General features: G+C 43.2%; 1 protein-coding gene across 2 annotated transcripts; it reads right to left on the bottom strand.

The window, feature by feature from the left end:
* Positions 1-1,035: 1,035 nt before the first annotated feature.
* LOC107381481 (CD82 antigen) lies at positions 1,036-23,198 on the bottom strand. 2 transcript variants are annotated; one of them, XM_015953177.3, is made up of 9 exons: positions 23,035-23,198; positions 13,294-13,366; positions 12,653-12,725; positions 11,369-11,490; positions 9,691-9,765; positions 9,218-9,316; positions 6,067-6,237; positions 5,908-5,991; positions 1,036-1,943 (listed from the first exon to the last, which is right to left on the bottom strand). In XM_015953177.3, exons 2-9 carry the CDS (start codon positions 13,354-13,356, stop codon positions 1,857-1,859), a joined length of 774 nt encoding a protein of 257 aa, XP_015808663.3. In that variant the 5' UTR covers positions 13,357-13,366; positions 23,035-23,198; the 3' UTR covers positions 1,036-1,856. The 2 variants fall into 2 exon arrangements, with proteins under 2 accessions (XP_015808663.3, XP_070411196.1); XM_070555095.1 differs by lacking the exon at positions 23,035-23,198 and adding an exon at positions 14,414-14,671.
* Positions 23,199-24,043: the final 845 nt, after the last annotated feature.

Below are 24,043 nucleotides of genomic sequence, written 5' to 3'. Positions count from 1 at the left end.
CATGCACATACACACACTTACACATACACACTCTTACACTCACACACACACGCACATTTACACACACAAACACGCACATGCATGCACACACTCACACATGCATACATGCACACACACACACACACTGCACTCACACATACATGCATGCACATACACACACTTACACATACACACTCTTACACTCACACACACACGCACATTTACACACACAAACACGCACATGCATGCACACACTCACACATGCATACATGCACACACACACACACATGCACTCGCACATACATGCATGCACATACACACACTTACACATACACACTCTTACACTCACACACACACACGCACATTTACACACACAAACACGCACATGCATGCACACACTCACACATGCATACATGCACACACACACACACACTGCACACACATGTACATGCATGCACACACTCTCACGCATGCACACATGCACTCACACATACATGCATGCACACACACACATTTACACACACAAACAAGCATACGCACGTACATACATGCATGCACTCTCACGCATGCATGCACACACACACACACACACACACACACACACACACACACACACACACACACACACGAGTGTGAGAGCAGCAGATAAATCAGAATCAGGTCTATTTGCCAAATGTTTTTAAAACACGGTCGGTAGCTCTCACAATCATATTCAGACACGTCTTTAGAATTACTACGTTCATATTTGTTATGGGACCACATGACCTTTCTTCCTGGCAGAAACGAGCTTTGGTTCGGTCTGCCTGAACAGGACAGGATGGAAATTCTATTAAATCTCAAAGCACTTTATCTTGCGCTGTCTGCTTTTGCTGTAACTATACAGGTTTCCCACTCCACAAATAAAGATGTCTTGATTTGCCTCTCGGGGCAGAAACATCGCTCTCTTGTGGCTTTAACAAGTATTACAGAAAAAAAGCATTCTTATAAAAGGTCCATTTGTTTGCTTTGTTCTGAAATCAACAACTAAAAGTTTCACCCCAAAAAACCCCAACAATATTTTAGATGTTTAGATCAGTTTATTGACAAAATAAACAGAATAAATGCAGTGAGTCCATATTAATGACTCTAGCTTACAACAACAGACATACCTTTAATTATCTAGAAAACATTAGAAGGTTAAAAAAGTGGTTTTCATACAGAAGGAATAGAATATAAAACTGGAAGCTTAAAAACATCCTGGCTCAAAAGCTTCAATTTATTTCCAAGATAAGCGTCTCCCAAAATGGTTTTCTCCCTTTAAAATACATTTTAATGTGTTAAAAAAATCCATTTAAGATTTAATCTGGGCTGCGAACATCAGATTAACTCTCAGCTTACTTTATAAAACAAACAGATTTAACCTGGGAGGAAACAATTGTCTCTAATTTATCATCATTTTCTATAAAAATTCAAAAAATAAAACATAAATCGACTTCAAAATTCACAGAAACCAGGTAAAAATAAAAACGCTGACGGGAAGATTTTTGGAATCAAATTATACAAATAATCACAAAAATTATATACACAGAGCTGTAAAAACCTCTCAACTGCTCACGTAGAAAAGGAAAGCGCACCCAAACGTTCACAAACTTCAGATTTAAAAGGAAACTAAAAGCACAAAGACACTTTAATAAGAGTTTTACTTTAGGGGCTCCTCCTTAAATCTCGTCTTCTAATTAATAAATCAAATTCAGCATCACTCTGATCTAAAGTTTCAAATAAAAGTTTCTAAAGTGCTTAAAGGAAACTAGAAAAACAAAACAAGATTTTTACATTTGGACAAATTTTTATCAAATATAGGCTTCAAAAATTGACGTTTCACTCCTTTTGCTCCCTGTTTAATAGGCCAACCCGGGATTTGATACTTTCTCGTAATCGCTCTCGATGTTTCTGCACAAGCAGATGGACAGAATCATCCCCAGCAGCTGTAAATCAAACAAAACAACACAGAAAATCAAAAACCACAATCCTCAGTTCCCTTTCAATGCGTTAGAAAACGATTAATCTAAAGTGTCCTTTTTAAAAATTAATGGTAAATTTTTACTCATATTATTAATACATTTGTAGCTGTGTTTTAGTAGGAATGAGTGGCGGGGAAAGCTCTGGTGCGCCTGTTTGAGGACACAGAAGTCAGCCGGAGGAGAAAGCAGCTTCAGACAGCAGGATTTGGACTCTTATTTCCTGATATTTGGACATCTGGCCTCTGATTGGCTAACTGCAACATGATTCTACCACTAACTTTGTTTTAACGTTGGTGTTTTGGCTCCACAAAAAACACAAGCCTGAAGGAATTCTGCTGTGTGGTTGCTAATGCTAATGGTTAGCTTCAACTAGTTGAGACATTCTCTGATGTTTCCTGGACGCTAAACCAACAACAGCCATTTCTGTCACAAGTCAAGAGATGTGTGAGTCCATGAATATTAAGTGACAGTGTGACGTAGATCTGCCAGGATTTAAAATACCGGCGTTTGACTACGGTTGGATTTCCATTCCAATTCCTCATTTTGATTCCAGTTCACAATGATTCCTGATTCCGATTCTTTCGAGTGGCAGGTTCCAAAAACATCATGTTTTAATGCGCCTGCTAACCACAGGTCTTACTTGATGAAATATTCTGAACTCCAACATGAATTTTATTCTTTGAACAATAACATCACCTTTATCTGGAACAGAAACATATTTTCAAGAAGGAAAGAAAAATAGATCCGTGTATTTCTGACCACAACCAAAGTATGAGAACTGAAGCGTCTGGGATGAGAGGCAAATTGTCTTCAACGTAACCAGAAAATTCCAGCGGTTTTCTATCAAAACCATCAGGATGATCACGTCCAGGATGACTGAGAACCTGCACCTACATGCTGCAGCAACGACGCAGACAGAAGGGAAACTGAAACTTAAATGTAGCTGCAGTCAGCGACAATCTAACAGATTTAAAACAGTAAAGCTCTCAGACTAAATATTTCAAAAAAGAAAAAATCTCTCAACTTTGCATGTTGTGATTTATTATTATTATTATATTGATTTATTAACTGATTTATTAATTGATTTATCGGCTCCTAGTGGCGGGCTGCGCAGTAGTGCAGTGGTTAGAGCTGTTGCCTTGCAGCAAGAAGGTCCTGGGTTTGCTTCCCGGCCTGGGATCTTTCTGCATGGAGTTTGCATGTTCTCCCTGTGCATGCGTGGGTTCTCTCCGGGTTCTCCGGCTTCCTCCCACAGTCCAAAAACATGACTGTTAGGTTAATTGGTCTGTCTAAATTGTCCTTAGGTGAGTGTGTGTGTGTGTGTCTGTGAGTGTGTGTGTGTGTGTGCATGATTGTTTGTCCTGTGTGTCTCTGTGTTGCCCTGCGATGGACTGGCTCTCTGTCCAGGGTGTACCCCGCCTGATTGCCTGTTGACCGCTGGAGATAGGCACCAGCCCCCGCGACCCTGCGTGGACAAGCGGGTTCAGAAAATGGATGGATGGATGGATCCTAGTGGCCAGAACCTGGTGTGGTCCACCATGGAGAGGCTGATCTAGCATGAGGACTTTAATTATTTTACAGGTTATTGTTCAGCCTTCTGACACACACACACACACACACACACACACACACACACACACACACACACACACACACACACACACACGAGTGTGTTTCTGCGGTGAGAAAAACTCACCTCTCACCGCCCTAAGTTTGTTCTTAAAACTTCTATTAAATCCACTGTGCTGATGCGTTTTAACGAGCTTCCTCAGCGCAGAATTTTTGCTGCAGGAATTAAAGTTTGCACCATAAAAGATCGGCGGATGCGTTTGCCGCTGCACGCCTGCGCTGTGTCAGGGAAGGGAGGGGGAACGTGATGCTGCTCTCAGGATCTCTGCAGAGAAGGAGCGACAGACAGCTGGTGTGATCAACTCTGACAGGCATTGATCAGAATGTGCAAATCGTGTTTTTTCACAGAGATTGGCCGCGGATTCCTCTTCTGGTCGGCATACTAGGAATCGAAACAAAACACTTTAAATGATTCCGGGGAAAACTGAGTTAGTCCCGGTTCCAATCGATGCCCAACCATACGTTTCACTGTCTATTTTCTCATGCAGGAAGCAGGGGTAGAAGATTATCTTCACACTCAGCCTGCATGACAATGTCAGAGTGACGGATCATTTTCAGTAATAATAAGTAAAAACAGTTTTCTCAATGAACCTGCTCTTTCAAGAAACAAGCTGTTAAAGTGTATTTGTAAAAATAAGAACGTGAATGAATAAACACCAGAAAAACTGTACAGATTTTTAAAAGTGGTTTTGTCTTTGGAGAAAAAAACAAAACAAAAACAATGATGGATATAACTGATTTTGACGTCACAGGGTTATTGATGTAACAGTGTAGGTGTTTGTTTAAACGGAGGGTCATCAATTTTATTTTACATTTTAGAGTGGTGAAGAATGACCTCTTTGATCACCCTCCTGTTATCTGTAACTTCCTGAGACAAGATGAAGGTCCAACAATCTGTTGATTAGGTTACCCCGGTCAGCTGGTTCTGAAGAACTGTGTGTGTGGGTTTATCTGTAACTTCTGGGTGTGCCTTCCTAAATAAAAGGAGCTCCAAGGCTTTGCCTGGGTGTGAGAGCAATCTGACCTCCGTCTATGGTGTGTATTTGATTTCTCTCACCCTTTGCAAAGTATTTGTTGTTGTTTGTTGTTGGCAGGATTACAATTTACCAAATTATCAATCTAATCCCTCTGTGTGTGCTCTGAACTTTCTTTGAGGTAATATGGGAGAAATATCAAAATTACCCAACAAACAAAATGTGGTGAGGTGTTCCTCAGGGCGCTCATCTCGATCAAGCGCAGTTCAATCTCTGAACCTGCTTTTAAACGGATGAAACCCCTTAGCCTGTTCATTTGCTTAATTTTCTATAACCCTCCATACCAAGTTTAGCCTTTTAAATATGTTTTGTATAACAACATATTGCTATCAAATGTTGTGATTTCAGCGTCTCACCTGTATTAAGTTTTTCAGTTTATTCCATTTATTTATTTGCACAAGAGGAACAGTGTACATTAAAGAGGTCATTCATTGAGAACTAGTTTTTATGTAATATATTTGAAAATGTTTGGTCACTCTGATGCTAACATGCAGGCTGAACCTTTTTCCTGCATTAGCTCCCGATAGAAAACAGACGGTGAAACTCTAAACAAACGATTTGAAAAGCCTGATGTAACTCACACTTGCACTTGAACAGCAGAGAACGTCTCAATGAGCATGAGCTAACTATTAGCATTAGCAACTCCACAAAACGGCAGAACTATTTCAGTAGTAGTCGCGTTGCTTTTAGCCGGTCCGAGGCAAGATGTCCAAATATCAGGATTAAGACTCCAAATCCTGAAGCTACTTTCTCCTTTATCTTTATTCTCTGTGATGAAACAGGAGCTTTTTTCCACCAGAGTGCAACTTACAGAGCATTCATTCCTACTAGAGACCACTGAAAATGCAAGGACCACCTCTTTAATTAACATTATTACAGTAATAATGTAAATACATCCAATTAAAGTCAAGGATCATTTGCATTCCTTTTATCATTGACTGGTGGTAATGTTTATTTGTCATTAATTGATATGATTTGATGTTTTTTCCCTTTAATCTCTATTTGTGTTAAATGCATTCTATAATTAATCACTGTTAGCTACTTAAATAAGGTGAATATTTAGAAATAATATTTTTCTTCATTAAAATTATATCTAACAAAAATCTTTGTTAAATCTGATTTTATTTATACGTTGAGCTTTAAAGTTCTCTAGCTTCCTCAGCTGTTTGTTTCAGACCCATCGTAAATAGATATTACTTTATTTCATTATTCTTCAACATTCAGTTGAAATGACAATCCTTTCTGAACAAACACGATTCCTGTACCTCGACAAAAGCCACAGCAATGCAGATTCCCATGACGACCCCCAGATTGGTGAAGAGCCAGTTTTCCACGCTGGCGGCGCATCCCTGATCCGAAAACAAACACGTTAATAACCACAGAACCACACGGCTGAGCTGCAGCCAACAGGACGTGTTGCTTACCCTGTCGTAGACGGGCCAGTCAGACGCCTGGGCCTCACAGAACCCACTGTCAGAGACGTTAGAGGTGAGGGAGACGTTCTGGCACGAGCAGGGAAAAAGCAGCTGGGAGCTGCTGACGACGATCTGGTTCCCGTACCAGTCCTGGCGCCCATTCCAGCCGCAGCATTCCATCTGCAGCAGGTTCACAAACATCAGATCAACACGTTTTACTGTGTCGGCCAAGCGGGTCGATGCTTTAGAACCAGATGTTCTGCAACCGCCTCTAATTAAAAGCCTTCTGGATTGGTCCCACCTGACATGTTTATTCTCCTGATTTGATTTATTTATTTGGTTGTATGCTTTACTATTCTACATTCCATCTTGCAGTCAGTAGTGATCAGTCTGTACAAAGAAAGAAAACGATCTTATCTATAGCGCCTCTCAAGATAAATATCATGAGGCGCTTCACAAAAAAAAAAAAAAGAAAGTATAAAAAAGATTTACCAAAAAAAAACATTTATATGTTTAAAATGAGAAAAAATAAAAATTGTGAATAAAGAAAAAAATGTAAGGAAAGGGAGAGAGAATGAATAGGAAAGAGGGAAATCAGTGGATCCCGGGAAAGGCGGAACAAGAGCAGAATAAGGAGAGGGTGATGATGGTCACGCAAAAACCTGAAAAGGTGAGTCTTCAGCTGCTTTTTAAAGGAGACCACTGAGTCCACTGATCTCAGGTTTGGGGGAGAGAGGTCCAGAGTCTGGGGGCCACAGCAGCAAATGATCTGTCACCTTTGGTCTTTAGCCTGGTGCTGCACAACCAGTAGGCTTTGGTCACTGGACCTCAGGGACCTGCTGGAAATGTAGGGACTAAGAAGATCACCAATGTAAGATGGTGCTTGTCCATGTAAGGCCCTACAGACCAGAACCAGGATCTTGAAATGAACCCTGAAGTTGACTGGCAGCCAGTGAAGCTGGAGGAGAAGTGGGGTGATGTGGGTGTGTTTGGAGGACTTGGTCAGAAGCCGAGCACAGGCATTCTGAACCACCTGTAGACGGTTCAGGGAGGTTCTGCTCAGACACGTGAAAAGAGAGTTACAGTAGTCTAAGAGTGAGGAGATGAAGGTGTGGAGAACTGTCTCAAGTTCAGAGCAGGACAGAATGGGACTCAGCTTAGCAATGTTCCTGAGATGGAAGAAGGAAGAGCGAACAAGAGAACTGACATGAGAATCCAGGGTGAGAGCTGGGTCAAAGGTCACGCCAAGATTCCTGACAGAAGGTTTGGTGTGAGAAGCAAGCTGACCAAGAGAGTCTCTGACTTTGGGATCCAGCTTGTCTGGGGCACAGATGAGGATCTCAGTCTTATCTTCACCCAGCCATCCAGGTTTTGATAGAGTCTAAGCAGGTGTGTAACAGCTGCAGCTTAGACATCTCATGGGGCTTAAAGGAGATGTACAGTTAGATGTCATCTGCATAAAGATGGTAGGAGATTCCTTTAAAAGATCTCAGGATGTGCTGAAGCAGATAGAGGAGGAAGAGTAGAAGCCCCAGCACAGAACCTTGTGGGACACCGTGGGTGATGAAGGTGGTGGGGGACCTGAACTTGGAGACGGCCAGTCAGAAGTGATCCGTCTGTAGAGATCAGCTGGGGGGGGCAGAGCTTTTTCTGTGGCAGCTCCAAAACCCTGGAATGAGCTTCCACTACATATTTGGCAATCCTCTTCTTTAGCTGTTTTTAAATCTAAGCTAAAGACCCATTGTTATGAATTGACTTTAAACTCTGTGGGTTGAGTGACAGTGCTGCTATTTTTATTCTCATTTTTTATGGTTTTATGTGCTTGTATTGTTTTATTGTAGATTTTATGTGTTGTGTTTTTTACCTGTGACTGTGAAGCACTTTGGTGGCACGTTTGTCTGTAAAGTACATACATAAAGCTCAAGTCAAGTCGACTGAGACGCTCCTCCATTTAAACACAGTTTGGTGCTTCACTGACAAGCGAAACAGCAGCTGTATTGGTCACGTGACTACTTCCTAAGCAATACGCAAACCGACATGGGTGCTGCTCTGTTTTAGGGATGGGTACCGAATTTGGTACTTTTTAAGGTACCGACCGAATTCCATAGTACCGACCGAGCACCGATTCACTTCATTTGAAACGGTGCCTCGTTTCTGTACCCGTCCTTCACAACGAGAACTTGCCTAGACAGCTGCGCATGCGCAAGAGCGTTATGTCATTGGTCCCTGCGAGCGAGTTGTAAACAGAGCAGCATGGTAGAAAGAACGCACGCTAAAGCTTGGGTCCACTTCACTAAATGTGATGGGTAACTGGGTGATGATGAAACCAGCGACAACGATCTAAGTGAGACATCCTCATCTTAATCTGCTCCGGTAGGTAAATAAAATGTAAGATAACGTTAGCTTGATTTGTTAGCTTCCGTTTCACTAATGGTGCGTTCGCTTTCTCCTCAGAACTCCGAAATTCCGACTAGAAGAACATGAACACGCTCTAAAGTTTGGCTTCACTTTACTAAATGTGACGGGTGATTGGGTGAAGATGAAACCAGCGACAACAATTTAAGTGTGAGGCGTCATCGTTTTAATCTGCTCCAGCAGTTAAATAAACTGTTTAAGATAACGTTAGCTTGATATGTTAGCTTCCTATGCCACCATTGTTATCAGCTAATGGTGCGTTCGCTTTCTCCTCGGAAATTCTAACTTCCCAGTAGGAAAAATCAATTGAAAAAGAACGGTAAAAGGAATGAAGATACACAGTAAATTTAGTTCATAGTAAAGATGTTTGCTTCAGTTTAATTATCAGCTTATAAAACTACAAGGACGATGTTAAAATACAAACAGTTGTATGTTATTTATCGTGATATTTATCAAATATGGTTATAAATTGAGAAAAATATATATCTAATTATAAAAGAGAATTAAAAATATTAAACACTCAAAAGTATCGAAAATTGGTACCGTTAAGTACCGGTATCGATTCGTAGGTACCGGGAATTAGTACCGGATCGATTCAAATGTCAAAGGTACCCATCCCTAGTTTACATGCGCCGGTGCGTCAGTGTTGCTGGACCCATCATTAGTCTGTAGTGATCAGCCAGTAGTGATGAATGAGGAACGAAGACTCAAGCGGAGACCTGGTGCAGGTTTTTGATGGACTCACGTTCTTCTGGATGAAGTCCCAGGCCTGCTCGGTTTTGGAGTTGTTTCCTGGATAGTTGTCCAGCACCTTGGTGACCATCTTTGTCATCCCATCATGCAGCTGAAACACAAACATTTGTTAAAAGCAAAACAAAAACACAGTAGAATAGAGATTGGTCTACTGGGCAGCAGGGTCTCAGGAGGTGGAGCAGGTTGAACTCTGCTGCCTTTGAGCAAGACACCTCCCTTGCCTTGGCTCTGTGTGAGTGTGGGGCTGTCAGGTTTTGGCAGGGCTACGCTGTAATTCACCACCTGACCACCAGAGGGAGCCAAGGCTCCAGTATGTTTTAAACATGTTGAAACATGTTTTTATCATACTAATTATAGAACTATTATTAATATTATTCAAGGAAATTTAGGTTTTTTTTCTCCAATTATTCAATTTAGGGAAAGAAAAAGTGAAAATGTTTATTAAGGGGAGGTGACATCACTCACCACACTCTTCTGGAAGTAGATCAGAGCACCAGCAGCTATCTGAGCGAGGAGGATTAGCAGGAGGCAGGTGAAGTACTGAGGAGGAGTAAAACAGAAATGTTAAACAGCTGTTAAACGTGTCGACCTACTGGAGCCCAACAGAACCAAAGACACTGGGTTCTGGGATTTCTAAAACACAAAAAGTCAATCTGTGAATCTACTTTGCTGCTGTTACACCCAAATAAGACCACTGACAGACAATAAAGACTATTTTTGTTCCATTTAGTTCATTTGTAGTTTCCCCATCTTTTCAGTTTTGTTTCAGTCCGAGAAACCTCCCCCCAGAAAACACAAACCATGTAAGAAAGCTCAGGCTGCTGATTGGTTATATTGTCTAGGGGCGGGGCTGACAGAAATAAACCCAGCAGGAGGGTTTTTGTTTTGTGTGAATTATCATCTCCATCATCATCACCCTCTTCTCCACCACCACCACCATCCTCACCACTATCATCATCTTTACTTGTAACACGTTTTCATCAACTAGAAGGTGAACCAAAGCGCTGTACACACATAAAAGAATTTAAAACAACACTGATCCAAGCAAGGGCCCACAAACTATACAATAACAAATAAAAACCACCATCACCTCCATCTTCATCATCACCATCATTATTATTATCACCACCACCCTCGTCATCACCATCATCACCACCACCCTCATCATCATCACCACCACCCTCATCATCATCATCATCATCACTACCACCATCATGACAATCATAATTATCACCACCCTCATCATCTCCATCATCATCATCACCACCACCCTCATCATCTCCATTATCATCTCCATCATCATCATCATCATCATCATCTCCACCATCACCACCACCCTCATCATCATCATCAACATCATCACCACCACCCTCATCATCTCCATCATCATCATAATCATAATCATCATCACCACCACCCTCATCATCATCATTATCATCATCACCACCACCCTCATCATCTCCATCATCATCATCATCATCTCCACCCTCATCATCTCCACCATCACCACCACCCTCATCATCATCATCAACATCATCACCACCACCCTCATCATCTCCATCATCATCATAATCATAATCATCATCACCACCACCCTCATCATCATCATTATCATCATCACCACCACCCTCATCATCTCCATCATCATCATCATCATCATCACCATCACCACCACCCTCATCATCTCCATCATCACACTCACCCTCATCATCATAATCATCATCATCACCACCACCCTCATCATCATTATCGTCATCATCATCACCATCACTACCACCATCATCACCATCATCATCACCACCACCCTCACCACCACCCTCGTCATCACCATCATCACTACCACCCTCATCATCATTATCGTCATCATCATCACCATCATCACCACCACCCTCGTCATCATCATCACCATCATCACCACCACCCTCGTCATCACCATCACCATCATCACCACCACCCTCATCATCTCCATCATCATCATCATCACCACCATCACACTCACCCTCATCACACTCACCCTCATCTCCATCATCATCATCATCATCACCACCATCCTAATTATCACCACCACCCTCATCATCACCACCATCACACTCACCCTCATCATCATAATCATCATCATCCCCACCACCACCACCACACTCACCAGGCCCAGCAGGCAGCGGATCTCATAAATGGCTCCCACACAGCCGAGGAAACCAATAAACATGGAGAACGCTCCGACGCCGATGAGGATGTAACACGCTATCTTCACATCTGTGGAGTCATCTGAGGAGAAACAACACGTATGTTAGAAACTACACAGGAAGGAAACCTGTTGGAAAACTACCTGGGACGATTTCTGTTCTCGTAAACAAAACCATGTTTGATTTTACCTGCTGAAAGGTGGATTTCCTGAGACCAACCGGAGTGCAAACCTGTCTCTATGTAACACTCTGGATAGCCACACACATAGCTGTCCCTGTCCTGGAGGGAGGGAGGGAGGGAGGGAGGGTGAGGAATTCTCTGTCTCTGAACTGCAGCTCTAGACCCAAAACCGGAGCACCGGACTTGACTGGATGTTTGGTTCATATGAATAATTAAACTACAGATAAAGAACTGCTGAACGATCCTGATCAGATCGACTCTGTCAGGTTACTCTGAACAGAACCGTGCTGTTGGGGGTCAAGGGGTCAAGACTAAAGGGGGTTAAACTTGTGACATAAATAAAAGCCAGGTCTCGTTTGGCTGTGGTTCTGACTTGTTTTTATCATTATACAGTCTGACTTACTCTCTCATGACGCCCCAGCCAGCTGATTGATTTACCTCCACGGCAGAACCCACACTGGGTCACTGGTTCAGATCTGAAAATGTTCCATTGAACTTGAATATGGGTCATCTACGTGTGGCCACAAACAAACGAAACCCCAGACTCACGGCGTCCGGCCTCCCACGATGCAGTGTGGCGAATGTGTGTAGTGATGAGTAAGAGGATGATGTGATGCATGATGATGCTGAGCAGAGCAGAAAGAACCCAGTGTCTGATGGAGGACACCTGCTGAGGGGGACAAGCGTCTTCAGTGACGCCAGCCAGCTGCCCGGGTCCCGCTCCATTACACTCTAACAGTGTTCAGATCCAGTCTTCATCAGATGCCTCAGAGCCTGTATGTCTCACTCACATTGCTCGTCTTTCTCATCCTGTCCTCCGTGCCCAGAATTCAACTCCAGAACAGTCCATCTGTCTGAGTCGGAATGGGCGGAGCTTGTCCTAGCTAAAAAAGTTCTGTTCTATCTTCATTCTCTAGCCTAGTAGAAATCTGTGTATTATCATTTTTCATGGACCTTTACATCTGCAGTTCAACAGAACCACGAGTCCATTTGGAACATCTGAGCGGAACCGATTCACTTGGTATCAGACGAAGACATATGTCAGGCCTGATTGGACACTTACTGAGGACGACGATGAAGCTCTGATTGTCCAGGAGGAGCCAGAGTCCAAAGCCGGTGAGGGCTGTTCCAAACAGCTGGAAAAACAACAGAAATACCTCTGAGTTAATCTGCGTGAAATCTTTCCGTCATGTGTGGCGAGTGCTGAAGAATCTCCTGGGAAGGAAAATGTATTAGTTCTAACGTCATTAAGAATTTAAGACAAAATTATATTAACAAAACAGCTCAATGGGTAACTATAAGTGTAAATAAAAAAAAAAACTTAAATAAATAAATATGAAAAACAGAACGTTCCCAGAAATTACATAATGAAAAACAAAACCCTCAGAATTCGTTAAAACTACACTGGGATCCCGGACAAGCCCCCCATTTTTTTTTAATTTCCTTCTTTTGTATCAGTTTTTATTAAACATTTAAATGAAAAATGGCATCATCACCACCATCACCAAACTGATTCTGGTCATAAAAGTGAGTTTGGAGTTCTTTTCATGTTTGCTAACGTTGATTAGCTGTAGCGGCCATCTTCAGTTTGGTTGACTACTAAAGTAAATCAGCTAAATACATTAATCTAGCGAGTACACACACACACACACACACACACACACACACACACACACACACACACACAAGAAGTAGAATACTCACAAAGAAGATGAGGTTGAATAGGAACAGGAAGTACTTGCTTGCTTTCAGGCAGCCATTCCCCATTTTGTGGTTTCTGCAAAAACACAAATTCACACAAACATCAATCAGACCACAAACAGCTGAGAGGAAGAATGTGACAGATGCTGGAGAAAGAGCGGGCTTTGTTCTTAAGCTGGTTGGGAGGATCATGATCAGGACTAGGGGGGTGGGGATCAAATCTCCAGGATTACACTTACAAAACCAGAACAAGCTCCATCTGAGAGAATGGGGGTCCTCCTGCCTGCTACCCAGAAAGGACTCAGGAATACTGTTGGTAACATCTCTTCACTAAACACTGATGTAACGTGCGATGTTAGTGTTGATCCTTCCCTCTCAGACCCAAAACTCTGCCCTTAAAGCACCAAACCCAGCAGGAGAATGCTGCTAACAAACACAGGTCTCTACTTCCTGTTTTGTTCAAAGGCTAAAATACAAACAAGCTGAAAAAAGATTTTAAACAATGTAACAAAAAACCCACATTCTGTCTTTTTAAATAACCCGTGTGATGACTCGTGTTGATGGAAAATCCATTTGGACTTGAACACAGCACCGTGCACGCACTGACGTGCTTTACTGTCCAATAAATCTATGAGCATCTGGGTGAAATATGGAGGTTCGCTCGATGGTTCCTCTCTGCAGTTGACCCACTCTCCCATCCCTGTGAACGAGTCACTGTTACAGAACTGGGCCAATTCATGGAGGGACGGGTCATAAAGTATGACAAAAATGGGCAAACTCATCAATGCTGCAGCTTAAATGAACATTTACACTAAAAGTCTGGATTTTGGATCGAACCTCGCGTTTGTAATACAATTTTACTATAATTTCTTTCCAGCCAAGACTGTCAGACATCTCATCATCAGAACAATAAAGTTATTCAACCGGAAAAGGATCACAGACCAGGGAGACAGTTTCCCTGGACAGAGTTTGTCTCTTTTTTTGCTTTATAAGCTCCTTTTTAAAACAGCAGTTGCTTGTGAACACTCGTCACTGATCAGTGTTTGTTAAACGCCACTGGAACAGGAGCAGAATTACAAAAGTCATAGTAAACAGCGCGGGTCCTTAAAGCACCATTTCTCACCTTTTACCATTAGCCGTGCATTTTCAACCACCACATCCCGTTTGCACTGGTGGGATTTTATAACGAGGATAAACTCAGGGTTTCAGTGCTTGTATGTTTCTCTGTGAGGCCGCCTCCAGCGACTATTCCCTCCATCCCAGTAAAGTGTCTGTGTGGTTGTACGGCCTGGCTGACATAAAGAGAGTAGGTCAACATTAGAGATCAGGAGCCAAGTGTCGCTGTAGAGACACAATACGACGTATGAAATCCCATCAGAATATCGCTACGACTTTGGGAATTACTGTCACTTTATCAGAAAATGAGACACAGAAATGTCATCACATTTCCTGGTCAACAGCTGATTCAGAGGTTTCATATAAGTCTGTTAGATAGTTTGCTCTGTGCCCTCTAAGAGGGAATTCCTGATGAAAACCCAAATGTCTCCAGTTAGGCCTTCAAAGCAGATTTGGATCCTTCCAGACTCCCGGAGCTCTGGTTCTGGAGGTTGCAAACGTGACAAAACTTCTACCATAAAGGGAAATAAGTGAAAAAAGGTGGTGAAACAGATTGGAGCATTGCTGCGGCAACACGAGGTTTGAGTTAAACTGTCATAAAACAGCTGCTGCTCCACACAAAGGCACAAAACCAGCACTTCTGACCCAATTCACATCAGAACCGGGTCGTCTGACCGCTGTGACCTTCACCAGCCGTCTCCGTTAGCAACACAATAACCTCAGGTTCACTGTTATTAAGTCAGAGCTAATTACTTATGATCTGGCCATAATCGGTTTATTAGAACCTGAAGACCATCAGAAGGATCCTGATGTCTGAACAGAAAAATGCTCCAGTTCTAATTAGAACCAGGAGCTCAGACCCTTCATGAGCGCATTTGGAGCCAACAGAACTGAGGCAGAACCAGGAAATCACAAAAAGCTGCTGGATGGAGGAAAACCGATCAGTTCTTTAGTTCAACCGTAGCTGAACTTTGACCCTCGGCCAGCCTGTAACCCGGTTCAGTTTTCATGTTTAGCAGCAGTTCTGCAGGTCCAAAAGGACCAGGATGTAACTGGAGTTGCTGGTGCTCTGCAGCGTTTACCAGGCCTCAAACCAAGACTCCTCGCACCTCCTTCACCCCATCGCTCCTCCTTCTCCTCCTGCGTCTGCGGTACCAGCCAGCGACGACACTCAGCTCAGCTGCTCAGTGACGTAAGACAGTGAAGTTTCTCTCCAGATAAAACTGAGTTTCTGTTCATGAGCTTGTCAGCTTCTGCCTCCACTGAAGTCTGAGAAACAACATAACTACAAACAGGAGTCTGACTCAAACCACATGTCAACACGATGGAGACGACGTCTCCACCGTCCACAGGTCAGTCCAGAAGAACCACCCGGACCGTCAGGCAGGCTGCTGTAAAGGTACTCTAGAGACCCAACGATCAGCTCAAAGCAAGCACACACACACACACACCACACATCAACCAGGAGAGCCCGACACTTTTAGTCATACAAGAGTATACGATAAATAAGTAGACAGTGACTCAGCTCACACATCCATCCGCTCTTACACCCAGCTGTAGTCCTAGTCCTTGTCAGTTCTGTGCATGTTTAACAGCTTGAAGAACAGTGGTCAAAAGCTCAGTGGCCTAGTGGTGTGAGTGTCCCCCTGAGACTGGGAGATCGTTGGTTCAAATCCACGATCGGGTCATACGAAAGACTTTAAAAATGGGACCCAATTCCCTACTTGACACTCAGCATTAAAGGGTTTGATTGGGGGTATAAACCACCTAACGGCTCCTGCCGAGGGTGGCCGTGTTAGCAGCTCACTGCTCCCCCAGGAGATGGATCAAATGCGGAGAACAAATTTCACCAGTGTGTGACAACTAATGGGTCTTTACAAAGATGATCTTTGGTGATATCCGAGTTATCTGGTGAAACAGTGACCAGTTTGCTGAGTTTACTGTGTGAACTGGAAACATCTCACCAGTCAGATCAGAGGAGATTTTTTTAAAGAACATCAGATCTTCAATTCCATGCTGTAGTTCTTTTTTTAAACACAGAGCAGTTTTGTTTACCTGTTTTCCCGCCACGTTCAGATCAGATCTTTACTCCATACATACAAAAACACACCAGAACAGAATACACTGGACTTTTTAGGACTGGGAACATATTTGTGTATCTGGTTGCTTGACCCCCTGACCAGGAGACCACAGGTGGTCCAGGTCAGCAGTAACGCCACCAGCACTGTCCCCTTGCTGACCCACTACTGCACACCAACATACAACAGCAACCCCTTTGACAACACTGAGGTGGTGCTCATCAGTAACAAAGATGAGTCAGACTACAAGAATGAGGTGAGACAACATGGCAGCGTGTTGCCACGACAACTATCTATGTCTTAATGAGGACAAGATAAAAGAAATGATTGTAGGTTTCCGGAAAGCCGCAACTATGGCTGGATGATGGAACAGCAAAACATGTTTTGAAAGAACCTTTCCTCGATAGACATACGAGAACAAGTTCATATAAAAGAGATGAACAGCCAATCATATTAAGGGTTGCTTTGCGCTGAACCAATCACATGGCTGGAAAAGAGCCATGGAGACAGCACAGCATCAGCTGAACGTGCAGGTAACAGGTAGGACACAGCTGGAGAGAATATATTAAAAAATGAACACTCCTATTGGGAGCCTAAGACTTGGTTTATGCTTGACGCATTCACTTTCCGCGCGGTGATGCGGCTCGCGGATGGAACGCGCTTCACAACTTGCAACGTTTATGGTTCATGCGGCTTGTCTCTGCGGTGAGCCAATATTCTCCCAAACTGTAGGGGGCAGCATGGAGCTCTATGGCATGCATCCAACACTACACCATAGTAGAAGTAAAAATTACTGTTTACAACATGGCATTCCAGCAGTTTTTAACAGCGTCCTCGTCTTTTCTGACAGTGCGAGCTATTTCTCTCCAAGAATTATTAACAACATGTTGATCACGGTGATCTTTGACAGCTGAATCATACAAATGTCTGTGTTTACGAACCTCTGCCATACTAGTTCTTGCCAGTCCGCCATGTTTTTCCGTGTCCGACCGTCCGCGTGGTTAGAAATTTTCCTAGGTGCGCGTTGCGGAAATTTTGGGCCGTGTGGAGACGCGGTGGAGGGGCGTGGTTGTTAAAATGACGCAATTTTGCCGCGCGGAGGCGTGCGAACCTCGCGGACGCGTCAAGCATAAACCAACCTTTAGTCTCCTCCCTTTCCGGTTGGCTCATGGGTTACCGGTAGGGCTGGGCGACATGGCCTAAAATCAATATCAGGATATATTGAGTATTTCACCTCGATAACGCTAAATGGACGATAACTACAGGTATGCACAGAAACAAGAGTTGTCCACTAGAAGGGGCTGCCACGTGTATTACGTTGAGTCACATTTTTACATGACTCCAAGGTTACAGCATCTTAAAGGGTCAGGAACATTGCCAACCTACACACATCTTTTTTATTATCAAATTTATAGACATGGGAAAAATTATCTCAATAAAAGTCAGAAATTTCGCTAATGATAAGTTTTAGATTTATTGCCCAGCCCTAGTACCCGGAAGAACAAAAAATAAATGCAAGTCAACGGGGCTAAAAGAGCTATTTTCTATCTGCGTTGCCTTACGCCCTGGACCACACACATGTTATACTTCTATTTAAATTTCATTTCATTTCTTTATAAAGCCCCTTCTGTGACCAATGCAGATGCCCAAGGTGCTGAACACAACACAATAAAAACATAAAACCATCAGAATAAAATATAACAATTTTAAAACCAGCATAAAATCAATTAAAAGAGGAGAGTAAAAGCAAAAAATAAAATCCAGAAAAAGATTAAGAGGCCGTGGCATCGAAACCAGGTAAAATTTGCTAATCCTGAAATGCCTTGACAAAAAAATGGGTCTTAAGGTGAGTCTTAAAAACCCCCAATGAGGGTGACTGACGCACCACCAAAGGCAACTGGTTCCAAATGAAAACTAGTGATGGGTGTCTCGACCACGCCAGTCACATGCTTTGAGATTTACCAGCTTGTAAAAGTTCATAATTAGCATGACGATGGGGCAGCACAATATATCGTAAATATATCGTTATCGCGATATCAGCATCCACAATATGTATATCGCAAAGAACAGAAAAATATCGCAATGAATGGTCAGCTCAAATGTTAACTAAACATAATGCGTTCTGTCAATCAAATGGAAGCATGATTTTTTTTTAACAAATCAAATAGAGCTCTTCACCCATTTGGCCAATTGGTTGGGTTCTCATAGGTCAGATGCCCGCCCCCGAGGTGGACGGTACTTAATTTTGATGGTTAGCAAACACCTGAGTTAGCTTTGTTTTGCTCTTTTTGCTGATTCAGCTTTTCCCCGGATCCACTGATTGCCTTTTCTGGTTCATTTTCTTTTTCCCTCTCCTCACATCTTTAGCTTTTCTCATTTTTATGATTTTTTTTTTATTTCTTTGTTTTTGATCATTTTTGTTCTGGAGTTGAGCTGTTATTTATCGCAAGTAATATCGTCATCGCAATATTAATCACTGTTATCAAATATCGCAGGTTTTCCTAATATCGTGCAGCCCTACATGACGACAAACCGGACATCGGCAAGTTGCATATATGACATCACCACATAATCTCCTCTCCCCTAGCATAGCTGCTACTTACCACATGGCCAGATTTATGGTGGTTCTTTCCTCCTGAAGGAAGGGTGTGAAGTTTGCAGAACTTACGACCATTTTACCTCTGTTTTCCCCGCATCTGGTTCGCTGACGTCAATTTGGTGATGCATTTGTAGTCCTGGGCGTAATTTTACACAAAACCTACCCGTTTAGCCCCGTTGACTTGCATTCATTTTTTCGTTCTTCCGAGAACCCGTGGTTCGGAAGTAGATGGGCGTGACTTTAGGCTCCCTACAGGGATGACATCACTGACATCACACACTCCCGACCCCATCACAGTCAGCTTTCATCTGTGTTATGATGACAAACTGAAAAGAGTTTAAATTAACTAACCTTGAGCTTAAATGTTTACTTTACGGTTTTCATCACTTTCCTTTGAAAGCTGCTAAAGTTTTCACCGATATAAAACATTAATTTTGGTCTTTTTCAATTCTAATTCTAAAAGAAAGTTTATTTAAACTAACAGATCTCTTGAGAGATGATATTTTGAAGCCTGTTTTATTTATTTGACATCAAAATAAAAACAATAGAAGAATATTCCCATTTGTGTTTTGTTTTCCTGCGATGCTTGTTAAGATATAAAACCAATGTTGTTAATCCAAAACAGTTCCATGTCTGATGACACATTCAGCTTTTGAAAATAAATCTTTATATAAAAATTACCTGATTTCTTCAAACCTAACTTAAAAATACCAGCTGAATATTAAAGATTAACAAAAAACTGTCCACCACAGGACCACTGACAGCATCCTGGCCAACTGCATCACCGTGTGGTATGGTGTGGAGCTGAGAAGATCATCTGGGCTCCTCGTCCCTCCCTCCAGGACATTCACCAAACCCGTGTGACGCATTCGGCACTGTGGGTGATTCCACCCACACCTCCTAAAGCGTCTTCGTTCTTCTGCCCTCCCAGAGGAGAACGAGGAGCCTCCAGGGCAGAACCAGCAGACTGAGACAGTTGTTTACTTTTTGGCTTTCAAAACAAAAAAAAAGGAACGTTTGAGATCTATAGTTTAATGAGCACCAGATCACATAACCACCACCTAATCCTAACACGTTAAAGGCGACCCACTTCATGACTTCATCTCACCTGGAGAGCTCAGACTTGTTCGACATGTAGCAGAAACATTTCTGAGTCTCCATTCAGAATCGGCGTCTGGCAGCAAAACGCCGAGAAAACGTCACCGAACAATCGGCTCTGTTGTTCTCACGATGACACACGCACACAAACACTTTCTGTTTTACACACATCTCTCTCTCTCTCTCTCTCTCTCTCTCTCTCTCTCTCTCTCTCTCTCTCTCTCTCTCTCTCTCTCTCTCTCTCTCTCTCTCTCTCTCTCTCTCTCTCTCTCTCTCTCTCTCTCTCTCTCTCTCTCTCTCTCTCTCTCTCTCTCTCTCTCTCTCTCTCTCTCTCTCTCTCTCTCTCTCTCTCTCTCTCTCTCTCTCTCTCTCTCTCTCTCTCTCTCTCTCTCTCTCTCTCTCTCTCTCTCTCTCTCTCTCTCTCTCTCTCTCTCTCTCTCTCTCCTTCTTGTTTGTTTTACCTGCAGATAAAATCCTTCCCCAACTTTCTCACCTGAGTTCAACTCAAGCTCCACCCCCCACCCCACCTGTCATCCCCCCCCACACACACACACACAACAGCAGCTTTCAGGAGAAACTTTGTCACAACAAAAGAGGAAACATGAGTCGTTGCTTTTTCTCCACGACAAAACGTTTTCACACAAAGACGAGTCGCCCTCAGCCAGATTAGAACATGTTTCTCAGGCGTTCCTCAGGTGATCTGCTGCTTTAAACTTCTCTGATTAAGTGAATTAATCATCAACTCAGAGATGAGCAACAAAGTTTTGTCACTGTTTTTTTTTTGAAAGCTAGAAGATGAGTGACTGATCAGCTGATCGGATTCTACTGATTTTAGGATTAATTCAGGTAGATGGGGGGAGTGAGTGGGTGTGAGAAGGGAGCCATCCATCCCAGGTTTTAGACCACAGGAAGGTACATCACTTAGATCTGAAAGGCTGCGCAGGTTTCCTTGGCAACGATGTGGGGAGTATAGGGAGACAGCGCAAGCCTGCAGCCTTCCACAACACAAGCAGCAGCTTCAATGCTGGTTGTTCCTCTGACACCTGAACACATCACTGCTGAGACCTACAGGTGTGAACTGGTTCCTGCTGGAACACAAACCATCAGAACCTGGTTCTAAGAACAAGTCCGGTCCAGGGTGGATTCAGCTTCTGAAACAGTTCCTTCATATAAAACACATCGTCAGGGTTCACAGTCTGGTCCAGAACTCCAGCTGGTTCTGATCAACATGATGGGTTCAGACTGGACCAGGATTCAGACTGAGGTTCTTGGTCCCTTAGATGATCTGATTAAAGATTTAACTTTATTTTCTCCCAATAAAACAAAAGAGGTAAATAAATGCTGACAAAAACCAAACTAGGTCCAAGTTCTGAACCCAGAGAGTCTGCCTTCCTGTTTAGACTCCGCCCACTCAGGTTAAACTTCCTGCAGACTGGATGTGGTGGTTAAACCCAGTTGGAGTCGCAGTTCCCTCTAGGGACATTCCTCCAAACAGGGCGAGCAGGTTGAGAACTGGGTGTGACTCACAAACCAACTACAAGAACCAACAGGACCGCCTCAGGCTTGGACCTGGAACCGCCATCCGTTCAGCAGCTGCAGGCTGAAGCAGCAAAACCATCCGGGTCAGGAACCAGGGTCAGAACCAGAATTGATCTACAGCTAAGAACAGATAAAGGAACTCTGAAGCTGAAGATTCAACTGCTGATTCCAGCAGACGCACGCAGAACCAGGTTTAAAACAGAACCTTAACAACACAACAAATTGATCTAATTCAGCTGGAACCAGAACCTTTTGGTCTGAGTTCTAGTCGGTTCTGGGTCTGACTGCAGCTGAGAGCTTCAAATGTTCTTATGTTTTAAATAGGAAACCAAAATCAGCTGATGGTCAGAACCATTCAGACTGAAATTCAAATATCTGATTTTATCTTGTTTTATGGTCCAGTGCACCGTTGCTAGGCAACACGAATAAACATCAATAATAATAATAATAATAATAATAAAGTCTCCATCACTAATTCACAGGAGCTTCCGCAGCTCCTCCAGCAAACACGTTTTCCTTCCAGAATCATTTTAGTGCTAAGAAATTGGCCCAAATGAAATCGGTATCGGGCCTTGAACCCAGAACTGGGCTCTGGTTCTCTCTGAGGGTCCACTAAACCAGCATGTTCTGGAGGACTAAGAACCTTCAGCAGAACTTTCTAAGACTGTTAAAATCTTCTGTAACAAACATTCTAAACATAAAAGAACTTGTTTTCTGTTCCACACAAACCAGAACCAGAACCAGCTGGAGCCCTTTCAGGACCCAGCAGCATCTTGAGTTCAGACATTAAAAAGTGTGACTGAGAATAAATCCGCTGATTGATTCCAGGAGACCAAATTAAGTCCAGAACCATCAGGAACATTAGAAGAACTGACGGACCGGTTCGGATGTTTGGCAGCAGAACCATACATGTTGGATTATTTGGACCCACTATCTGTTCGGGGAAAGACTGTAAACCCGGATAATCAGAACTTCAGTGGTTCCAGAGACGAGCTGCTTTCGGTTCCTGCCGTGCCATACTTTGTTCTGCAGTACGAACCCGAGCTCTGAGGAAGTTCTAGAACCTTTTCGGGAGTTTTATAGAACCTCGAGCAAAGTTCTGACCCACCAGCAGCCGCTTCTATCCAAAACAACCAGGAAACCACAAAAACGAGCTCGTTTCTCCGGTTAACCGACCAAACCAGCGCTTGGTTGCTGATCAGTCCGAACCTGATCACCCGAACGGCCACGCGCGCCTCGAGCTCACAGCGGCGGACGAACCGGTTTCGTTCGCGTGTCTGGGGGGTTACCGTACAGTCTATGGGGGTTACTCACGTGGGTTCTGCGGACAGACGAGGCTTGTACGGGTCAGTGTTGGCTCTGTGACCACCGGCGCGAAGGAACGACGAAGCAGCAGAGGCGACTCAGCAGCAGACTGATGCAGGGAGCGGATACATGGATGTCTGAGAGGGCTCAGGTGTGCTGCCCCCACGTGGCTGAGAGCGGAAGTACACGGTCCGAACCCACGAGTCTAACCGGAAGTTGTTTAGGTTTCAGATTAAAGAGCGCGAAATGAAAACATAAGTCAAAGTTGGGAGTTGATTTATGGCACAAAAACACACCAGAACTTCTGAGCCATGATTAATTCAGGAAAAATTCTTGTGCTAAAGTATTTGGCCACCTGCTGCTATTCGTGCTATGCATAATCACGTGTAATCACACGCCCTATTATTAGTTTTCTTGATTCATTTTTCCTACTTGGTAGGATTCCAGCATAGACGTATATATATATATATATATATATAAACATTTATATACACGTATCTATGAGATTCCAGGATGTGAGTCCTGCTGAATCTTATCAGTTATCCATCTTTAGGCTGAGACTTTTACACCCACTCAGCACGTGTTTACATTCGAGTTTAATGTAAAACTCCCCCCAAAGAAATTGTTTCATTTATGTGGTCAAAAAATAAATAAAAGAAAGCAAGACCTAAAGAAACAGGCACAGGAATTACAATCAGCATTTAATTTCTATTATTTAAATACATTTTCTCCAGATCCGCTGACTGAAGGCAACAGTATTAGAGTTGTGTTCTGAGCCGATGGCCCGGTTGGGGGTGGTGATGAGGTCAGGGTCCGTCTGCAGGGCACAAAGCTCCTACTCAGACTGCAGCAACACATTCAGTGAGTCAACTGCATTTAGCCTGTAAATGAAGTCATTCTGCAGCTAAACGTCACAATTCTTCAAACGACTGGTTTCACCTGAGGCATCGCATCGTGACTGCTGATGTCAGAGTCCGACTCATCCCCACAAACTCACGTCAGCCTGAGTTATGAGATC

This window comes from Nothobranchius furzeri, chromosome 9 (assembly GCF_043380555.1).
Source record: "Nothobranchius furzeri strain GRZ-AD chromosome 9, NfurGRZ-RIMD1, whole genome shotgun sequence".
Lineage (NCBI taxonomy): Eukaryota > Metazoa > Chordata > Actinopteri > Cyprinodontiformes > Nothobranchiidae > Nothobranchius > Nothobranchius furzeri.
Note: the sequence above shows the minus strand (reverse complement) of the source record. Positions and strands in the feature narration are given on the sequence as shown.

Bases quoted from the DNA above. Each gene is read 5' to 3' on its own strand.
- LOC107381481 (XM_015953177.3), bottom strand. From the start codon at position 13,356: ATGGGGAATGGCTGCCTGAAAGCAAGCAAGTACTTCCTGTTCCTATTC. The intron at 12,726-13,293 runs GTGAGTATTCTA...TTGTTTTTCCAG, and splicing joins TATTCAACCTCATCTTCTTT to CTGTTTGGAACAGCCCTCAC. The intron at 5,992-6,066 runs GTAAGCAACACG...TTTTCGGATCAG, and splicing joins ACTGGCCCGTCTACGACAGG to GGATGCGCCGCCAGCGTGGA.